The sequence below is a fragment of the Physeter macrocephalus genome, chromosome 20 (assembly GCF_002837175.3).
Source record: "Physeter macrocephalus isolate SW-GA chromosome 20, ASM283717v5, whole genome shotgun sequence".
Classification (NCBI taxonomy): domain Eukaryota; kingdom Metazoa; phylum Chordata; class Mammalia; order Artiodactyla; family Physeteridae; genus Physeter; species Physeter macrocephalus.
Window position 1 is genome coordinate 114842056 of NC_041233.1, and position 19521 is coordinate 114861576.

General features: G+C 48.2%; 2 protein-coding genes across 2 annotated transcripts in view; both read left to right on the forward strand.

The window, feature by feature from the left end:
* The window catches only part of LOC114484480 (sperm-associated antigen 11B-like), a 36353-nt gene extending 19521 nt beyond the window's left edge, over window positions 1–16832 (forward strand). The window contains exons 2-4 of the mRNA XM_028480971.1: window positions 9859–10078; window positions 11360–11509; window positions 16459–16832. Of these exons, the coding sequence (XP_028336772.1) occupies window positions 10024–10078; window positions 11360–11509; window positions 16459–16592 (339 nt within the window). The 5' untranslated portion in view covers window positions 9859–10023 and the 3' untranslated portion in view covers window positions 16593–16832. The remainder of the gene's footprint in view (window positions 1–9858; window positions 10079–11359; window positions 11510–16458) is intronic.
* Window positions 6198–6630, forward strand: LOC112062152 (beta-defensin 104A-like). Its single transcript, XM_028480972.1, has one exon. The coding sequence runs from the start codon at window positions 6413–6415 to the stop codon at window positions 6626–6628; it is 216 nt and encodes a 71-aa protein (XP_028336773.1). The 5' UTR covers window positions 6198–6412; the 3' UTR covers window positions 6629–6630.
* Window positions 16833–19521: the final 2689 nt, after the last annotated feature.

Here is a 19521-nt window from a genome sequence, read left to right on the forward strand (position 1 = left end):
TGGGCCCGTGAGCCACGGCCGCTGAGCCAGCGCGTCCGGAGCCTGTGCTCCGCAACGGGAGAGGCCACAACAGTGAGACGCCCGCGTACTGCAAAACAAACAAACAAAAAAACCTATGGATGTTCAATTGCTCCAGCATATTTGTTCAAAAGATTGTCTTTTTTCCATTAAATTATTTTTGCATTTTCCTAAAACATCAGTTTGTAACGTTTTACTCAAATGATTTGAAAATTTATATCCACACAAACTCCTGCACAAAATATCAATAGCAGCCTTATTCATAATCACTTCAAACTGGAAGTAACCAAGATATCCGTCAATAAGTGAGTTGATAACAAATTGTGGTTCACCCATATAATGAAATATTATTCAGGGATAAAAAGAAATGAGCTATCAAGCCTCAAAAAGACATGTATGAATCTTAAATACATGCTGTTCCAGAAAAAAGACAGTCTGAAAAATGTCACATACTGTATGTTTCCAATTATATGGCATTCTGGAAAGGAAAAAACTATAACGATAGTAAAGAGATCACAGGTTGCCAGGGGTTGCCTAGGGGAAGAAGAGGGTGTGCGTTAGGGAAGTGAAACTATTCTGTATGATACTAGGCACTTGTTAAAACCATTAGAACTTTGCAGCACGAAGATTGAACCAAATGAAAAGAGATAAGTTAGGAAAGTCAGGGCTGCCCCAGGATAGAATGCAGAATGTGACAAAACAAGTCTAACAGTATCATAAATGCATAAAACAACTTCACTGAAGGCATTTGTATGGGGGGAGGCAGATACTGACCTAAGTCCCTTTGAAAAGGAGGGCCATCTCTAAGTCTGAAGGCCAAAGGAACTGTACCAAAGGACCACACTCCAGTTGATAACGTTGTTTCTTGTGTAATACAAGGTTAGGATTCAGATACTGCTGTACAGGTACAAGGGCGTTGAACAATTAAGTGGATGGGAGAGGCTGGGGGCCAGGATTCTTACTGCTGGAGTGGAAGTTTACAGATAAGCGAGGAAGTTAGAATGATCCATGTGGGGATGGATGAGAGTCGGAGACATCAGTATGAACTCATATTTAGCTTACTGTAGATACAGACGATTACATAAACAAATATTTATAAGCGTGTGTGTGTAGCCATAAAACCCATATATATGTATACGTATATATGGGTTTTTATACATATATTTCCTTGCCCCGTCAGCTGAGATGGCCTAGAAGCAATGATACTCCAGCAGCTAGATCCTGCTTTTTGATATCACTCCTCAATAAAAGGAGCCAGGGATCTTTGGAGAGATGGCTAATTCTAGGGCTGGAGCAGGAGGCATGCGAGATAAACCCAGAGCAGCTTGTAACACCAGAACATACAGGAGTACTCTAAGCAAAACAAACAAGACGAAAAGATGGCAGGGGAATGTCCAAGGAACACAAAAACCAGCCGAAAGAGCTCCCAATGAGCAAACCTGACTCCACACTAACATAACAGATTGAATAAAGAAAGAGAGAAATGGGGGAGGAGAGACAGCTCCCCCATGCCAGGTAATCCCAAATAATTTATGCAGACGTTTGGCCCTCAGAGAAGTGGGCATGTTTCCCCGCCCCGTCAGTGTGGACTGTACGTAGGGACTCCCTTCCAAAGAGCTCGGTCCAGGGAGTCTGCCTCCCTCTGCTTCCATCACGCATCTTGCACGTTGCCAAATCTTCTCTAGCAAACTGAACATAGTTATCCTAAATTCACAGTCTTAGAATTCGAAATTTTCTGCCATATCTGAGTCTGGTTCTTCAGAATGTGTTTTTCCTCGCCTTTAGCATACTTGGTAATTTTTTACTGAAAGCCAGACATGATGCATGGGGTGATGGCGACTGAAGTGAATCAGTCTCTAGCGTGAGGTTTCGTGTTAATCTGACTGGGGCTTGGGCTGTGTTTACTGTTGACTGTAGCTGTAGGTGTCAGAAGCCTCGGTTTCCTCTGATGTCCTTGTTTTTGCCTCCCCTGGTGTCTTTGGGTTTGCTGGAAACAACTCCTTTGTAGGTAGTTTGTATCTGCAGCTCTTTCAGCTGTAACATGCTGATCCTATGCTGGAGCCCTGTTGATGGGGGGCTGAAGTGGGCGGGAGGGAAGCAGTTTATAATCTTACAGCCCTTTCCTGCCCTGCGTCTCTGCAGTGCCACCTTCACAAGGTTTTCTTCGCCTCTCCTACCACCGCTCAGGTGAGACAGGAAGGGTGGGTGGGCCTCATGTAGGGGACTCGCCCTCCTCCCGGGTGGGACATGGCTCTAGCAGAGCTCTTCTCCCTGGAGAGTAAGCTCTTGTTACAGAGAATTCTCTAGACACGTGTCACATAATTACTCTTCCTTTCTCCTTGCCGGAGCCAGCAGGGGTTCGTTTCCTGTCTCTCACCGTGATAACTTGGTGGGTTTCCTGGAGTTAAAACCCAGGAAGCAGGGGCTGGGTCTTGGTCTGGGGCGTTCAGTGCTTCCCACCTCTTGTGCTTGTCCACCCTCGGAGTCTATGTGAATTTAAGCTGTCTTTTCCCTGCGTCTCATCATCAAAGTTCACTACGCCTAAGCTGGGACAGGCGGGCAGAGCCCACGGGTTATAGCCCTTGGTGCTTGGGTTGGCCCACCGTGAGGAAGCGGCCCCCTGCTGAGGGCACTGTCTTCCAGGGCTGCTTCCAGTCAGAGATCAAGCACAGGGCGGACCCGAAGCTGGGCCGTGCCTGCCGATGCAGGGATCTTCCCAAGGCGGCCGCGCTCTGGGGGTCCCAGCTGCCACGCTGCACTGCAGTCGAAGGCTCTTCCTACTCAACCCCAGCTCACCTTGTCAAGGGTGTCAGGCCCAGAACAAGGGCGAAGACCTTCCCTGCCCAGTCCAGCTCCTTCCCCACTCTAGCCTCCGCAGCTACGTCCTGCAACAAATGTCTTTCTCTCCTAACTCCTTTTGATACTCGCTCCTTGGAGATATCTGTTGTCCACACCCCACAGGTTTTTCTGTCCCGGAAATGTGCTGAGATCTCCTCCACCTCCCACGCTGTTGTTCTCTTTCACATGATGTGCTTATTTCTTTCAGAGCGATCCTGGGCCTGATAGACTTTAACCCCGTTGGCCTAGGCCATAATTTCAACAAGAAGCTCCAGGCTGAAATTTACCTGGAGCAATTTCATGCCAGTTGAACTGAAACAGAGCTGCAAGTCCTTTCATCTGAAGCAAAGAGTATCTTAGAGATCATCTTTCCAATTCTTGTTTCAGGCGGGGAAACAAATGAAGTTGCAAACAGCTGCTCCTAAAGGGTCCTTTCCATACAATAACCCACCCTCCCCATCCTGAGCCCTGGCTCCTTGCCACCAGGGATGTCCCTAACACCTACGGCCCGCTGTGTCTCGTGAGCGCTCACCTATAAATGCTGCTTTTCCAAAGCCTCGGCGATCCATAGCAGGCCCCTGCCCGTAGAAAGGGCCGCTCCTCTCCTGCCCCGTGGTAATTCTGGCAGACTAGCTGCGGTGTCTCTCCAGCAACCCCTTGTGGGCAAAATGAGGACTATAGCCCGGGGGACAGCGTCTCAGATGGCTCTGAGGAACTGCTCCAAAGGGGTAGGAGGGAAGGTCGGTATATATGTGGTTCTGGTGAAGTGACATGCCATCAAGCGCATATTTTTTGCAGAAGGTTTCTGCTAGTCTCCTGCCGGTTACTGCTAGTCACAAGGAGCAGTCGTCACCATGAAGGATTGTAATGCTTTTCGAGATACGAGGAGATGCAAGAATTGGGCTCAGAACATCGGTTCCTGAAAATATCTAACTCTCTGAAGACCCCCCGTTCTGCCAGTTTTTCCCAGAGCACAGAGGGCCTCATTCCTACTCTCCACCCAGAGCTCCTTCTAGGGGTCGTTACAGGTCAGCAGCTGCAGCGGCTCATGATTTATTCCTTGTAGAGCTAGATGGCGAGTGCCAGTTTGTCGGTGACACCCTGCACCATGAGTATCCTTGTCCTGCTCTTAACCACTTTTCTTCTGCTCTACCAAGGTCCTCCAGGTAAAAAGAGACTCTCAGCTAGAGATACGTGCAGTTGCAGAGGACAGGATGTGAAGGCAAACCTGGACTAAGAACAGACATCCCATGGGAGGCTTCGTCCTTGTTCAATCACAGCCTTTAATCTCCGGCCTGGTTGAGACCATGAGGAAGATGCAGTGCAGGGCAGTCCTCGTGTACGCCTCCTGGCAGCGAGACGTCGTAACTCCAAAACGCAGGGACCTTAGGTGTCACGGGGGGATTCACCCACCGTACTTACCGCGTGGCAGGAGGGCTGCCATTATTCACTGTTGATTGTGTGGAAAGAGATGTCTTCTCCCCTTCCCTTTGATGACCCCCTTCTGCTTCCTGAAAAGCTTCGACTACACAGAAGGGGGTCCCACTCACCCTCCTAAATTTTACAACACCTTTTCCTCTCATGTCGGAGGATTAAGGGGAATCCAGCTGCGCTGGGATTACACCAATCGTTGGACTCACAGAAACTCGCTAATCTTGTTCAAGGCGCTCCGTGAACTTCCATGGCTCTGAAGGGTGCGCAGCCTGCCCACCTTGTCCCCTTCTGGACTGTGTCCCTGCAGTAATTCACATGGGTTATTTCTTTATCCCCAGGGTTCATGTTTAGCTTAACTCTTCCTTCCTTGCTCTTTCTTCCCGGGCCGTTTCCCGTGGACGCCTCCCTGAAATTCTGCTCTCAGCGTGTTCCAGGTCTGTCAAAGTACGATAGTAATTTATTTATCAAAAACCAGCTTCCCTTCGACCTGTGATCACAAGACAAAGAACCTGTTGAGATAGGAACCTGGGTCCGGGGTCCCTCCAGGACCAGGGGGATGCTCAGGCTGACCTGGTCGCCGCTACCTGCCCTTGGCTGCTGAGGGCTGGGTCAGGCTGGCTGCTACGGTCTAAGCCTGAGACAGGCCCCCAGGAGGGGCGCCATGTGGGGAGAGCGGGGGGAAGGGGAGCGCGAACTGCCGGGACGGCCCGGCCGCCTCTCTGCTGCCCCCACTTTTGGTGACTCTGGCGCTTACCTACCCGCAGCCCCTAGAAATGCCCAGGAAGCGGGAGGGCGGGTGAACAGGAGGGTGATCGGCTATGTGAGGGAGACCCGGTATCATTCGGTCTGCGCCCCAGAATGCGTTTATCTGGTCCTGCTAAATGCAAGAGGCACCTGTCTGTAGAGCCACCTCAAGCAGAGTTCTCTACAGGGAGCGTCCTTCAATCCACCAGCCACCTTTCCGCTCCAGGGCTCCACACCTGTGCTTCCAGGGCTCTCCTGGCACCACTGTGAAATGCTACCAGTTTGGCACACGAGGGCTGGTTTAACCAGCTGCTTTCGGCCTCAGAGAGCGCACACGGAGACTGAGTAAGGAAACCCACATCTCCTGCTTCTGTTCTAAGCCCAGGGCCAAAGGATGAGGATTCGATCTCGTTTCCTCCATCCGACTCTCCCCTACTCGTTCCAGTCTGGTCTCTCCAGGCAGGTACCCAGCAGGTCCTCGTTGAGCACGTGTTGTGCACGTGTACTGGGTGCGTGAGCGTGGGACACAAACATCCTCCTCTCACTCAGGGAACTCGGCATTCAACTGAGAAGACCAAAGTACTAAAAAAGAAAAGGAACTACAGTTTGGGATACATGTTATGAAGGAATAAAAATAATTGCATCGGAAAGACAATAGTGCTGGGCCACTTAAGCACATGAAGAGGACGGGGCCGATCTCCCCGACATTGACATTTAGGTTGAGAGCTAAAGGATCAGAGAGGTCGTTCATGGGAAGAGGAGAAAAGTATTCCAGACAGAGGGAAGAGCGCAAGTGAGGGCACACAGACAGCCAAGAGCTGGTGTGCAGGGGCCACAGGGAGGCCAGGGGGGCTCTGGCGGGAGAGCAGGGGCCGCTGGGGAACAGCACGGTCTGGAGAGGAGGCCCAGGCTCAGATCACCGTAGCTTTGTAGACCACGCTAACGGGCTTGGTTGGATTTAATCACAGAGTAATAGCAAATTTTTGCGGGGATTTTAAAAAGAAGTGTGACATGAACCAATTAACATGAAACACAAAAGTCCGCCATCTATCACCCACACTCCCTTTAACTGGCTGAATGAAGGTGGCCACGTAAAATATTTCCTTGCTAAAAATTTTCAACGTTGTTATAATTCTGATTAAAATGATGGTATTAAAGGCGTCTGGGTTAAAACACACACACACACACACACGCAAAAGTCGTGCTGGAAGCAAATCAGACGGCGAAGCGGATCAGCTAGGAAAGCGGAGGAGGCGGGGCTGTCGGGGGGGCTGTCATCCGCGTCCCTATTCCACTATTCCCCGCGTCCTCCAGTCAGTTTCCGTCGTTCCCCCCAAATACCTGCTGCCAAAGCCTCGCCGCTCGGTCCTCGGTTACAATGAATCACACTGGCTTATTCTGCTATTTGGTGAGAAGTGACCTCGATGCAGACAGGATATGCAGCTACAGGACTTCTCGCTGCCGGAGGAATTGTAAAAGACCAGAATGCAGAACTGGAAAATGCCCCAACACCTATCCATGCCGTTTGAAAAAGTGGACCGTCAACTCATTGAATCCAGTGAAAGACAGAAACCCAGTGGAGCCCGGTCCTTAGAATTGCCGACAGCTAGACCTCTGAGTCTTCTTCTGCAGGCCTTCCAGCTGGAACGTCCCCGGCGGAACCACTGAGTGAGGACTTGCTGAGAGCTTTCACCCCGTGCAGAGCCAGTACAGGAGATGCAGAGGACACAGGGCCTCCAGCTGATGAGGGGGGACAGCAGTGCAGGTTACGTGAGAGTCTCAGTACTTGAAAAGATGAACCAAACAACGTATCCAATCAGCCACAAGCCTAAGTGAACATCATTTTATTTTTTGCCTGAATTATATCGATTGATCTTGATTACATTGGGTTTCTTTTCTGCTCAGAAGTTCTGCTCAACAGTTTTACATGTCTTTTATTAATTAAAATGGAATAAATCAATATTAAGTGCAATTTGTTTGGCATACACTGTAATTCGAAACATAGACCTCCGGGGAGACCAACCAAAGAGGTGCTCTGAGAAGGGTTGACCCCACTGGATGGCTAGGGAGGGCCCCATCCAGCAGGTGGCAGCAGAGAGCGGCTCTGGTGGCACTGGGCAGCGTTTGGGTAGGTGCCCTCAGACTCCTTAACCTGAAACCCGGCAAAGTAAGGGGAGTAACAAAGCATCTGACCTGGCTTTCCTGCCCAAACTGTCTTTCAGGCAGTAGTCCAGCTAATAAAGGAAGGAAGGGTGATAGCATGCGGATAGCACTATTTTGCAAACACCGTTATACATTTTGTATTATCTGAAGTTGAGAGAGCTAGACAGAGGCAGGGAGAGAGAGAGAGAGAGAGAAGGTCAGAAGATTAATGGAACAAACATCTGGGTGAGCAGATCTGCCATCCAGTTTCTTAATGGAAAAAGGAAACATGCAGGGGGTGAGATTTTCAGCACTGGCACATCCTCTCTCTTGCCTCCTTAGTGGCACCGCATTAAATCCTGGAAAATGTGAATGTGGCGTAAGCAGGGATTATTGCAGATTATCTTCCTAGGCAAAGCAGCCTCTACCATTTTACTTTAGCTCACCTACTTGGTTCGGATGAATCAAGATCTCACATACTAAGCGGCTTCAAAAAACAAACAAACAGAAAAGAATACTAGTTATTAGTTGCATGGGCCAAAAACAAGAGTTAGAACTAGTGATTAGAATGTTCTGAAATGGGTTCTCCTCTGCCTCAGGATGGATGTGGCTTTTAGCAGGTAAACTGCTTTATGGTTTTTTTCGAACACAGAATTCTGGAAGAGAACTCAGAACTTTGTTCTGTGAGGACCAACGTGACACCAACTGCTTTTATAACGACTTGGCCAACGTTTGTCTATCAAAAAGCAGAACGAGCTTTTCACTTTTTCCTCCTGCTCAAGAATTGCTCTTTTCAGAAGCATTGGAGAGGGATTATTTTATCTTAAGACCTAGACAGAGGAAGTGAGACGTGACTATTTGGGGCTCGATTTCTTCATCTAATTTGATCAAATGATTTGAATGAATTAGAGCCTTCCTTTAGCTGAGCAGTGGTTACCAAAATACTGTTCTTTTTTCTTTTTTTTTTTAACATCTTTATTGGAGTATAACTGTTTTACAGTGGTGTGTTCGTTTCTGCTGTATAACAAAGTGAATCAGCTATGCATATACATATATCCCCATATCCCCTCCCTCTTGCGTCTCCCTCCCACCCTCCCTGTCCCAGCCCCTAGGTGGTCACAAGGCAGCGAGCTGATCTCCCTGTGCTATGCGGCTGCTTCCCACTAGCTAGCTAGTTTACGTTTGGTTGTGTTCAAAATACTGTTCTAGGTTGATCCGTGACTCATCACTATTAACCTCTGAATATTAGAATGGGCTTTCTTTTCTTTTTTCTTTTTAGTAGGGAAAACAAACATCTGTAGAAATAAGTTGTTTATGTACTGTAGAATTTGCATTATCTTTATAAAAGATCCCAATTCTACACTTAAGTACATATAAGTACAACTATAAGAAATAGCTGCTGGACTGGAATATAAAAGTAAAGAGAACATGGGGCAAGGCAATAAGAAATCTCCAGTTAGAGTTGAGGTAACCACAGGTTTTCGCTTCCTTTCTTGACCGTCTACTTTCTTCAGACGTCCAGTTGTCAGAATGCGGTGGCCTCGGTGACTAACGACCCTTGTCTTGGGCCGGTTGCCTCCCACCCCTGCCAGGGTCCCCGGTGTCCTCTTGAATGGGAACGTTTCCTAATGCCTAAAAATAAAAGGATGTGTTTGATCTGAATGCTACCTCTGCCTAGAACCCCTGCGCTCCCAAGACCCGGAGCGGTGATTGCTGGGTCGAGATGCTGGGACAAGTCTGTGAGCGTCGGTTCAGAGCTCCAGTCCTCCTCTGCTTCCTTGTTGCTTCCCCGGATGCCAAGTGTCCATGGTACCTGCTGCCCCCTTCTCCACCCACTTCCACCTTTCTCTGGGTGGAACAGATGTATTTTCATTTACACAAGTAATCAAAGACATTTTTCTCTGGACCAAAATGTGCATACGTATAAGACACACGGGATAAACACTGCCCTTTCCGGAGTCACTGACATCATATTGGACGTTAGATGGTTATAACGTCTGGTTGAGTCAGAACGCCCTGCCTGGGTTGTGCAAGCCTGTGATAAAGCAGCAAAATGAAATCTCGTGCCTGCTAAGAAGACGATGAAGACGCGCCTTTGGCTTAATTATCGCTAGAAGAGAAAACCCAGGCTCAGTTACAGAACTTGTTTTCAAAACAGTGTTGCATCGGACCCAATGGCATCAACAGTCAGGCATCTGGGGGAAAGTAGAGACTAGAAAGAGGGGAGAAAACTGAAAAAGGGCCAGAAAAAATTACAAAGGGTGAAGGGTAAAAAGAGATGAGGGAGAGCCTCGGGAGAAAGAACAGGAAGGGCTCTTTGGAGCGGCTTCGGAACTACCTCTGCAAGCTCAGGAAATGACAGCCCTGAAGGTCAGGTCACACCTGAAACGTCTTGTGTTTTTCTGCATGATTTTTTATACTAAAATAAATATGTTCAGAAGAGAGGGTGGGAGCACTGTGGCAGCTTCATTTATGTCGCCAGTTTAACGAATAGCCGTTGCTTTAACCATCCGCACTTGAAATTGGCGATTTTGTGTTAATGACATCTCTCCCTCCTCTCTCTCCTCTTCCTTCTCCTCCTCTCTTCCCCCGACCTATTTTATTCACCAAATCCGCCCAAGGCATTCAGGCATATCATTTACTTCCTGAGAAAGGTGGCTCAATGTTTGTTTGTTCCACTAGGTGGGAAAGTAATGCATCTACCCGTGTCCTGTGAAAGCAGGAAGTTATTCAGGACGCAGCCCATCCTGGGCTGCAGGCTCACGCCCCCAGCCCAGCTATAAAGGAGGCCCTCCCGCCGCCCGCCCGCCTGCCTGCCGCCACCCCAGCTGCAGTCCCCTCGGCGACATGAGGCAGTTCCTGTCTCCAGCCACCCTTCTCCTTGTGGTCCTGTTCTTTCCAGGTAAATTGGAAGTGTGACCTGGGCCTGGGGGCCAGGGTCTCTCCACAATGCTCATTTCCAGGATAGGAGTCCAGGCTGGGCCTTGAGAAACTCAGCCCCGGGAGCCCATCTCCTGGTGGGTTTTTCAGTAGGAGTCTCTGCCTGGGTTTGTGAATGACACTCTTTTTTTTTTTTTTTTTTGGCCGATCCCCGACCAGGGATCAAACCCACACCCCCTGCATCGGAAGCACAGAGTCTTAACCCCCGGATGGCCAGGGAAGTCCCGTGAGTGACACTCTGAATGTGCTGTTGGCATAGCTTCCCGGGAGGGAGGGTCCCAACGCTGACTCCACTTTCTTATCCTCTTAACACCCCCTTCCCCTTCCAGAGAAGGACAGTGTGTGTCAGGAAGGACCTTGACATTTAGGGGGTCTCAACGACTCCCTTGGTGACAGCCTAGGGGGCGTCAGCTTGGCTTCCATGGGGTACTCAGGCTCCATGACTTAACCATTTCAGATCGTTCCTCTCTCTCTCTGTCTCTGTCTCTGTCTCTCCCTCTCACACACACACATCACATTTGCCCCTCTTTCGACCTACTCCCGTCCATCCTCCGCTGTTTTTGCAGCTTTATTGAGGTATGGTTATTACACGGCACCTGAAACGTCTTGTGTTTTTCTGCATGATTTTTTATACTAAAATAAATATGTTCAGAAGAGAGGGTGGGAGCACTGTGGCAGCTTCATTTATGTCGCCAGTTTAACGAATAGCCGTGCTTTAACCATCCGCACTTGAAATTGGCGATTTTGTGTTAATGACATCTCTCCCTCCTCTCTCTCCTCTTCCTTCTCCTCCCCTCTCCCCCCGACCTACCTTATTCACCAAATCCGCCCAAGGCTTATGGTGAAGCACCGCACCTGCTTACTGTGCACAGTGTGATGCGTTTGGACATATGCAAACACCTGTGCTACCATCCCCCCAGCCAAGGGGACGGACGCCCCAACTTCTCCCAGAGTTTCCGTGGCCCTTTCTTTGTGCTGCTGTTTCCCTGTGGTAACAACACCTAACGTGAGATCTGCCCGCCTAGCAAATTTTGAAGCGCCCACGGCCGTGTTGTTACCCAAGCTGGACAGCAGGTCTGGGCCGTACGCGTCCTGCACGACCGGGGCGGTAAACCTGGGTGACGGTCCCCTGCCCCTCCCGCCTCCACTGTCCCTCGAGCCTTGGAATGTAAGCCCCTCATCCTCCGGGGTCTGCGAACGGCGAGCTCTGAGCGTTCTCTGCTGTGTGTTTACTCTGAGGCAGGATTGTCCAGGGTCACGTACGCTGACCAGCAGGACACCGAGGGTCCCAGGGGGCCAAAGGAAGGCTCCCCGGGACGTGGAACCAGAGGGTCTCACCCGTTACGGCACCAAGTAGAACGCCGCCTCTTACCTCGCACGCCCCCCTTCCCGGGTAAGTGATGGGTACGTGGAGGGCAGAGCCTCTACAGGAAGACTAGATGCGGGGTGACCGGGCTGGGGTAGGAGCTGAGCAGTGCTGGAGACGCAGAGACACTACGGGGCCGGCTTAGGCTGCTCTGCCTGTCGGAAAGGACGTGGGAGTCTCACGGCCCCCCAGGGCGGGACCCTGGCGTCTTGTGAGATGTGGGAGCGTCGAGCAGACAAGAGGCCCCTGCTCAGACTTCGCCCAAAGCTGGTGGCCGGAGGGGGTGGTGTCGGTCGGACGTGCCCCCGTCAGTGGGCGCAGAGGTGGACAGCTCTATCGAAAGGGGGTCGCCAACACCCGGAGAGGCGAGTCTGAGGTCCTCACCCTGTCGAGGGCCTTAGGCAGAGAAGAGGAAACTGAGGTGAGCTTGGGAAGAAGCTTCTGGAAAGGGCCACTGGTGACTTGAGAGGCTCACGCTTTTCTTCAGGGAAAGGGCCTGGGCCCTGTTCCCAGCCCGAGACACCGGAGATGGGCTTCGAGAGAGGCCCTTGGAGACCTGAGTAAGCCTCTCCTGACATAGGAGGCCACGCTGGCCTGACGCCCCTTCGGCGCCCCAAGTCTAACGGGTGGGAGCTGCTCTGGTGAGCTCCCCTGGGGCAGGTGCAAAGGAGGGGTGGAGGCTGCCTGGGAATGGGCCTGTGTCCCAGGTATTTGGTGGGCGGAACACATATTTGTGTTCCGTGGTCCAGATTTGGGCCTCAGGCCGGGGTCAGCTTTGGTCCTTTTGAAGGGGGCGTCTGTTGCGGACATGAGGGGTCAGAGAGAACATGCCTCCGATGCCACCAGAGCCTGAGGGCCCGCGGGAGGGTCAGCCGCGAGCCGGAGTAGAGGTGCGTCCTCCTGCCGGCTGACTGCAAGGGCACAGGGGCAGCTCATCACAGAACAAATCAGTAAGAAACTCGGATCTGCCTCCTCCTCGGCCACCTCTCGGCTACAAGCCTCAGAAGTGTCAGAAACCTCAGTAACTCAGCTGGCGGAAGAGAGTAGGATCTTTAAAGAAAAGGGCTCACTGCTGACCACACCCTGTGCCCTGCCTGCGGCAGGGTGAACCGCAGGGAAGCTGCGTGGGCTTCCTGGGCCTCTGTCGCTGTGTCTTGACAGCCTAAGGGTCAACCAGCACTAAGAATGTAACTTCTCTCTAAGAAAGAGTGATTGGATTGTTTGCATGCATGTCTGTCTGTCCACGTGGGTGTTTGTGAGGGGAGGTCTGTTGACAGGGGTGTTTCTTGGGGCAGAAGGGAGAAGGCTGGTGCTAGAGAAGGATGCTGTTGGCAAAATCACCAAGAACAGAGAAGGGAGCATGTGAGCCACTAAGAGAAGCACGACACAACCGGCTTGGGGACTGACAAGGGACGCTCTCAAGATGGTCCTTTGACTGTGATCCACCTGTTGGAGATCCTGGACCACGTGACTTCTGTGTCCCCTATATGCTCTGCCTGTGTCTCCAAAGTCACATGAAGACTAGTGGGAAATGTAAACCTCACCAGAGAATAAGAGATCAACTGCCACATTCACTGTGCAAAGCCCAACACCCAGAACAGGACTTAGCATGTTATAAGTTCTCAGTAATGATTTCTTGTTTTCTTTTAACGTCTTTATTGGAGTATAATTGCTTTACAGTATTGTGTTAGTTTCTTCTGTACAACAAAGAGAATCAGCCATATGCATACACATGTCCACATATCCCCTCCCTCTTGCGTCTCCCTCCCACCCTCCCTATCCCACCCCTCTTGGTGGACACACAGCACCCAGCTGATCTCCCTGTGCTATACGGCTGCTTCCCACTAGCTATCTATTTTACAAGTAATGATTTCTTGAGTGAATACTCGGGTAAATTGGCTTTGCTTCATGACAAAAATGCGTAGTGGACAAAATGTTGTTATGAACTTGTCTTTATTGTGCACGAGACTCATAACAGATCATTTTGTCTTATAAGTTACTGTGGCAATCCACAAGACGTTATCATGAGTAATAATAATAAGAGTGACAATAATATTTATATACTGCTCACTTTGTGCTGGTCTGTTCCAACTGCTTCCCATAAATTCATTTAATCTTCACAATAGCCTTAGGAGATAAGTACTATTATTATCCCCACGTTGCAAGTGAGTAAACTGAGAAGAACAAGACCCATGGGCTCTCCCCACATGATGTCAGAGTTGTTAGCAGCTGGGCCAGCCAAATGGTCTCCAAAGACTGTGCCATCTTTCCTCTTGTTGCTCTTACTGACTGGTAAAAGATTCCAGGGCTAGAGGCTTCTAGGACCAAAGTATGTCCCAAACGATTTAACGAATATAATAATGATTTAAGTATAATGAGCATCTGCTGTGTGCCAGCTACTTTGCTAGAACTCATACAAACTTAGAGGATAGGTTTATCACCTCCTTTTGATGGTCAAGGAAATCTCAGCTTCTTGAAGAGTGGCTTTCTCAAACGCACACACCACCTAAGTAGCAGAAAAGTTGTGTGAATTCAGAACTATCTTCCTCTAGAACCTACGATACTATCCTCTCTTGTTTCAATTCAGGGTACTAGTTTTATTAACTTTTTAGAATTCATTTTGGTGACCAGAGATGCAGGTTGACTAGGGGCTGGAGGGCGAATGCTGGTCTGGACTGTGTGTACGTGCAGTAAGAACGAGCTCCTCGGATTGGTGAAAGGTGTGTGTCCACTTCTGTCTCCCACTGGAGGGGCCTAGAGAGGACAGCCAGAAGGTACAAACACCTACCTCACAAATAACCTGAAAACAAGTGACATAGGTCAACATGAGACTAGGATACTTGGAGGGCTACAATAACTCCCTTCAGACAGGATTATTTTGAGTAGATCAGAAGACTAAAGAGAGCCATGGAGTGAACATTATACACAAGGAGTTTTATTTTCATTTTATTTTATTTTTTTAACATCTTTATTGGAGTATAATTGCTTTACAATGGTGTGTTAGTTTCTGCTTTATAACAAAGTGAATCAGCTATACGAATACATATATCCCCATATCCCCTCCCTCTTGTGTCTCCCTCCCTCCCTCCCTATCCCACCCCCTAGGTGGTCACAAGGCAGCGAGCTGATCTCCCTGTGCTCTGCGGCTGATCTCCCTGTGCTCTGCGGCTGCTTCCCACTCTCCATCTAATTTACATTTGGTCGTGTTTATTTGTCTACCGGTCTCTCACTTAGACAAGGAGTTTTAAATCCCCCAAAGAAAGGGGTTCCTAATAATGACTGTTCTGTAGCTGTGGCACAGGATGACCTAGAAAAACATGACATTTCTCAGCAGCGTTGAGGCAATTCTAGAGTCCTCTGCCATTGATTCATAATGAAAATAATCTTTGGATTTTGTTGGGGCTGAACTAGATGAATGATAGGTCTGAGGAGGTAAATCTCTCTCTTGGAAGAAGCAGAGCTATATACCTGGAGTTGATTTTATAGTTTTAAACTTGAAACTATGAACCATATGGGGTATTTAAAATAATCAAAGGTAGAGGAGTAGACAATAGAATGGTGTTTCCAGAGGAAGGGGGTAGAGAAATAGATGGAGCTGCTGTTCAATAGGATAAAGTTTCAGTTATGCCGACTGAATAATTCCTGGAGGTGAGTAAATCCATAGCGCCTTAGAGTTAATGCTGCAGGTCGTGCATTTAAAGAGTTGTTAAGAGGGGTAGGTCTTATGTTCTTACCGCAAGAGAAACAAAAACTAAACAAAACAATAACAAAGGGACACAAGGACACTTTTGGAGGTGAGGAATATGTTTATGACCTTGATTATGGTGACGGTATCAGGGTTTTTTTTTGTTTTTGTTTTTGTTTTTGCTTTCCGCCATGCTGAGCGGCTTGCAGGATCTTAGCTCCCCAACTAGGGATTGAACCTGGGGCCCCGGAAATGAAAGCGCCAAGTCCTAACCACTGGACTGCCAGGGAATTCTCTGTGCGCAGGTTTTTATGGATAAAAATATATATATATTGATCTGAAAATGAAGTGATAAGAAAATAATTTAATTGATTGACCAGTTGATTCATTGATCTAGCCAAATAATTGTAAGGCATACGATGAAAGAAATTAGGACAGGAAGAGGGTAACACCTCTTCCCATTTAATCGGTCTGAAGGTCAGATCTCAAATCGGTGGCAGCGCCTGGGATAATCGGAGCACCCTGGACATGGTCTCCATCGGAAGCCTTCCCCAGCCAGCCACTTACTGCTAATTCTCTGATACTGTGCCTCTGTTTTCATTGTGTTCATCAGTTTTTTCTTTTTTTAACACTTGCCCCTCACCCTTTTCCATCATTGTCGTCATAACATATTACTTAAGAGAAAAAGTAATGTCTAACAATTTTAGTGCTTGAACTATAGAGTGAGACATCAATTTCATATTAACTCAAGTTAACTTGACTCAGGTTTAAGGTAGCAGATCCAGGCATTCATAAGGTAGTGAGGGGGAGAAAATACATCTTTTAGTTCTGTAAAATTCTACCCTCTGCCGCCCCTGCTCGCCTGGCCTCGATGTCTCATCTCCCTTACAGGGACGGCTCTGCCCACTTTCCTCAGGGACCGCTGCACTTAGTACACGTCTGATGGGGCCATGTCACTTCACAGTTTACCTCAGAGAGTCCTTATTTGTCCCCCTACACAACATTCTAAATTATTTAAAGTACAACAGTTGTACTGTAATGCCTCCCTCACCATTTCCCCTCCCAATTGCCTCTGAATTTGCAGGGAGAGTGAGGTGACTTTTAGGCCGCAATCAAGGATCTGAGTTTGATGCTATCAGAACGGTTGCACGGCAATACGACAGATCACGTACAAAAGAAATCTGTTTCCTCTCCCCTGCCGCCCTCCACCATATCCCTCTGGGCTAAGATAACCAGTGTTTGATTCTTGAGATTGTCTTAAGAGGCTAACGTTGGCTATTTCTTTATACAGACATTGAACCAGATTTCAAAGTTGTCAACTGCAAGAGAGGCGATGGCAGATGTCAAAAATATTGTAATTATATGGAACTACAACTAGGCTATTGCTCTAAAAAGAAAGAAGCCTGCTGTTTACCTCAAAACTGAGGCTGTTGTCATAAAAGCCAAAGCTTTGTCCACTCCCCGTTCTCCTGGGCCATCAATCCAGATGTGGGTGTTTTGGAGAAGCTGCTGAGCAGAGAGGAGCTGAGGCTTGGTCATCTGCGAGAGACAGTCTAAACATCCTACTGCAGCAAAAGTCAAAAACTGCTATACGTGCTCTTTTGGTGTGATCTCAGAGAAAGTGACTTAGCTTGAGATGTACCATACCTTCCAAATCACACAATGTTTACTGGTAGATGTGGATGTAATAAACTTTTATAGGAAAGCATTCAAGTCATTTGTTCTTTTATTTTAAAAATATTTTTTGAGTACCTACTTTTGTTCTAGACACTGAGAAATGTAATGAATTGAAACTGTGGATATATGAGGGGAAGAACATCTCAATAAATAAAAGCAACAAAATGCTGCGTATTTTAAAATGTGAGTATATCCAAAATGTGGGGAGGACGTATATGAGAGAATTAAGAAAGGATTCCTGGGGATATTTGAGCGGGATTTTGGAGGATGATTAGGAGTTTCTTAAGTGAAAGAGAGAAGCAGAGATTTTTCAGGCAAAGGGTACAGTTTGTAGGAAGTCATGGAAACTTGAAAGAATGATTTGCTAAGAAAATGGGGAAAAGCTCAGCAGAACCGCAAAGAAGAGGGACTAATTACAAGTACCAAAAGAGGAGGGTGCAGGAAAATGGTGTGAAGTTGTCAGAAAACAAATATCACGCTAAAGACCCCGGATGGCTAAACAAGAGGAGGTTACCGGGTGCGCCAGGGGAGTGAACGTAATCATACTTGAGTGCTAGGATGTTCATTCTAACAAAAGAATTGGGGATGGGCTGGCAATGTGTGAGACCAGAGGCAGGAAGGTAAGAGATGATTGGGACAGCGGAGGCGGAGGATGTGGTCAGTGGCTGAGGCGGTGCCAGAGGCTCGGAAGAGGGAACAATTAAGGGGCTTCTGCAGAGGCTGAGGTCACAGGTCTGGTGGCGGAGGAGAAGGCAAGGCACGGGGTGGGGGAGGGCTAGACCGCTCCGGGGAACGTCGGGTTAGAAGCCTGCGGCGTTCACCATGTCCAGCTGGGACCTGGATGGACTTACACAGGTTCCGGGAGAGAGAGGGAGACAGGAGATAAAGGAGTCAAAGTCAGCCATAAAAAAGAATGAAACAATGCCATTTGCAGCAACATGGATGGACCTAGAGATTGTCAGACAGAGAAAGACAAATATCGTGATATCGCTTATATGTGCCATCTAAAATAATGGTACAAATGAGCCTATTTACAAAACAGAAATAAAGTCACAGATGTAGAAAACAAGCTTATGGTTACCAAGGGGAAAAGGGGTCGGGGGAGGGATAAATTGGGAGATTGGGATTGACACATACACACTACTATATATAAAATAGATAACAAATAAGGACCTACTGTAGAGCACAAGGAACTCTACTTAATACTCTGTAATAACCTATATGGGGAAAGAATCTAAAAAAGAGTGGATATATGTATATGTAGAACTGATTCACTTTGCTGTAGAGCAGAAACTAACACAACATTGTAAATCAACTCTACTCCAATAAAAATTAGTTAAAAAATGAAAAACAAAAGTCAAAGTCATTCACTTGTAGGCAGAAACTGAAATCTTGAAAAATCCTTATAACCGATCGCCCAGGGACAGATTTCAGAGGGACACACTGAAGGATGCTGGTGTTTCCATGAGGCGCAGAAAAATGAGGATTCCCGAGGGAGATGAAGAGAGACCTATGACAGGAAGGGGAAAGCGGTCCAGGAAGGAGAGCGGTGCTGAGACAACATGCAGAGATGCTGGGGCAGCAGGCAGAGATGCTGGGAGAAAGTGAAGGATGCCTCCGTCTCCATGGTTCCTCAGCCACATCTAGTTGAGGGACCGGCCATCAGACACCTGGCTCTTGGCTGGAGTTCTGTTAGCAATAGAGCCTTGGGTATTAAGCCGTAGGATGTCAGTGTCTCCCTCTAAGTGGCGAGAACAAAAATGCATTCAAGGCAGCTTTTTGTTTTTGTTTTTTGGATTTTTTTTTTTTTGGTGTAAGAGTTAAAATAATGATTAAGTATGAGAGCTAAGGTACGTGTGTGTGTGGCAGTGTGTGGCAAAGTCTGTAAAGGAAGCATAACGCTGAGATGACTGAGAAGGAGATGGAGAAAACAAGAGCCCTCCCTGCAAAAAAACACATCTACATACGTCACCATTCTCTTTAAATCTCTCTAATGACTTCCCTGTTCTCATTCACTCACTCACTCACTCACTCACTCATTCACTCATTCAACAAATATCTAGGAAGCATCCACGATGCCCCAGGTAGTGTTCTAGATACAGGAGATCCAGTAACAAACAAAATCTCTCACCCTCTGGTCGCTCATATATATCCTAATTGGAGAGACCGATAAGCAAGGTGTATAAATAAAACATCTATTAGAAAGTGATAAATGATACGGAAAAAGAAAAAGCAGGGGAGGGGATACAAAGTGTCGGGCAGACGGCTGCATTTGGATGCAGGAGATAGAGAAGCCCTTTCCAAGAAGGTAGATCCTGAGACCTGAAGGTGAGGAGTGAGCCCTTGGTATCTGGTGGGGAGTGGGCACCCCAAGGAGGGGAAACAAATGCCAGCGCCCCTAGAAGGGCCGAGCCTGGTGCATTTGAGGAACAGCCAGCGGAGGCCAGCAAAGAGAACTCAGAGGTCAGAGTAAGAGTCAGGCTTTCACTCTGAGGAAGAGAGGAAGCCACTTGGAGTTTCTGGTCCTTTGTTTTCCTGTATTTACAAGAAGCCCTTTATTAACACTGCCAGGAGTCAAGGGTCAACATCAGACCAGAGCTTCCCGGGGAAATGCCCTGAGATGAAACCACAGCACAGGCCGGAGCCTCTGACCCTCTAGGCCAAGTGAAAGCCTCAC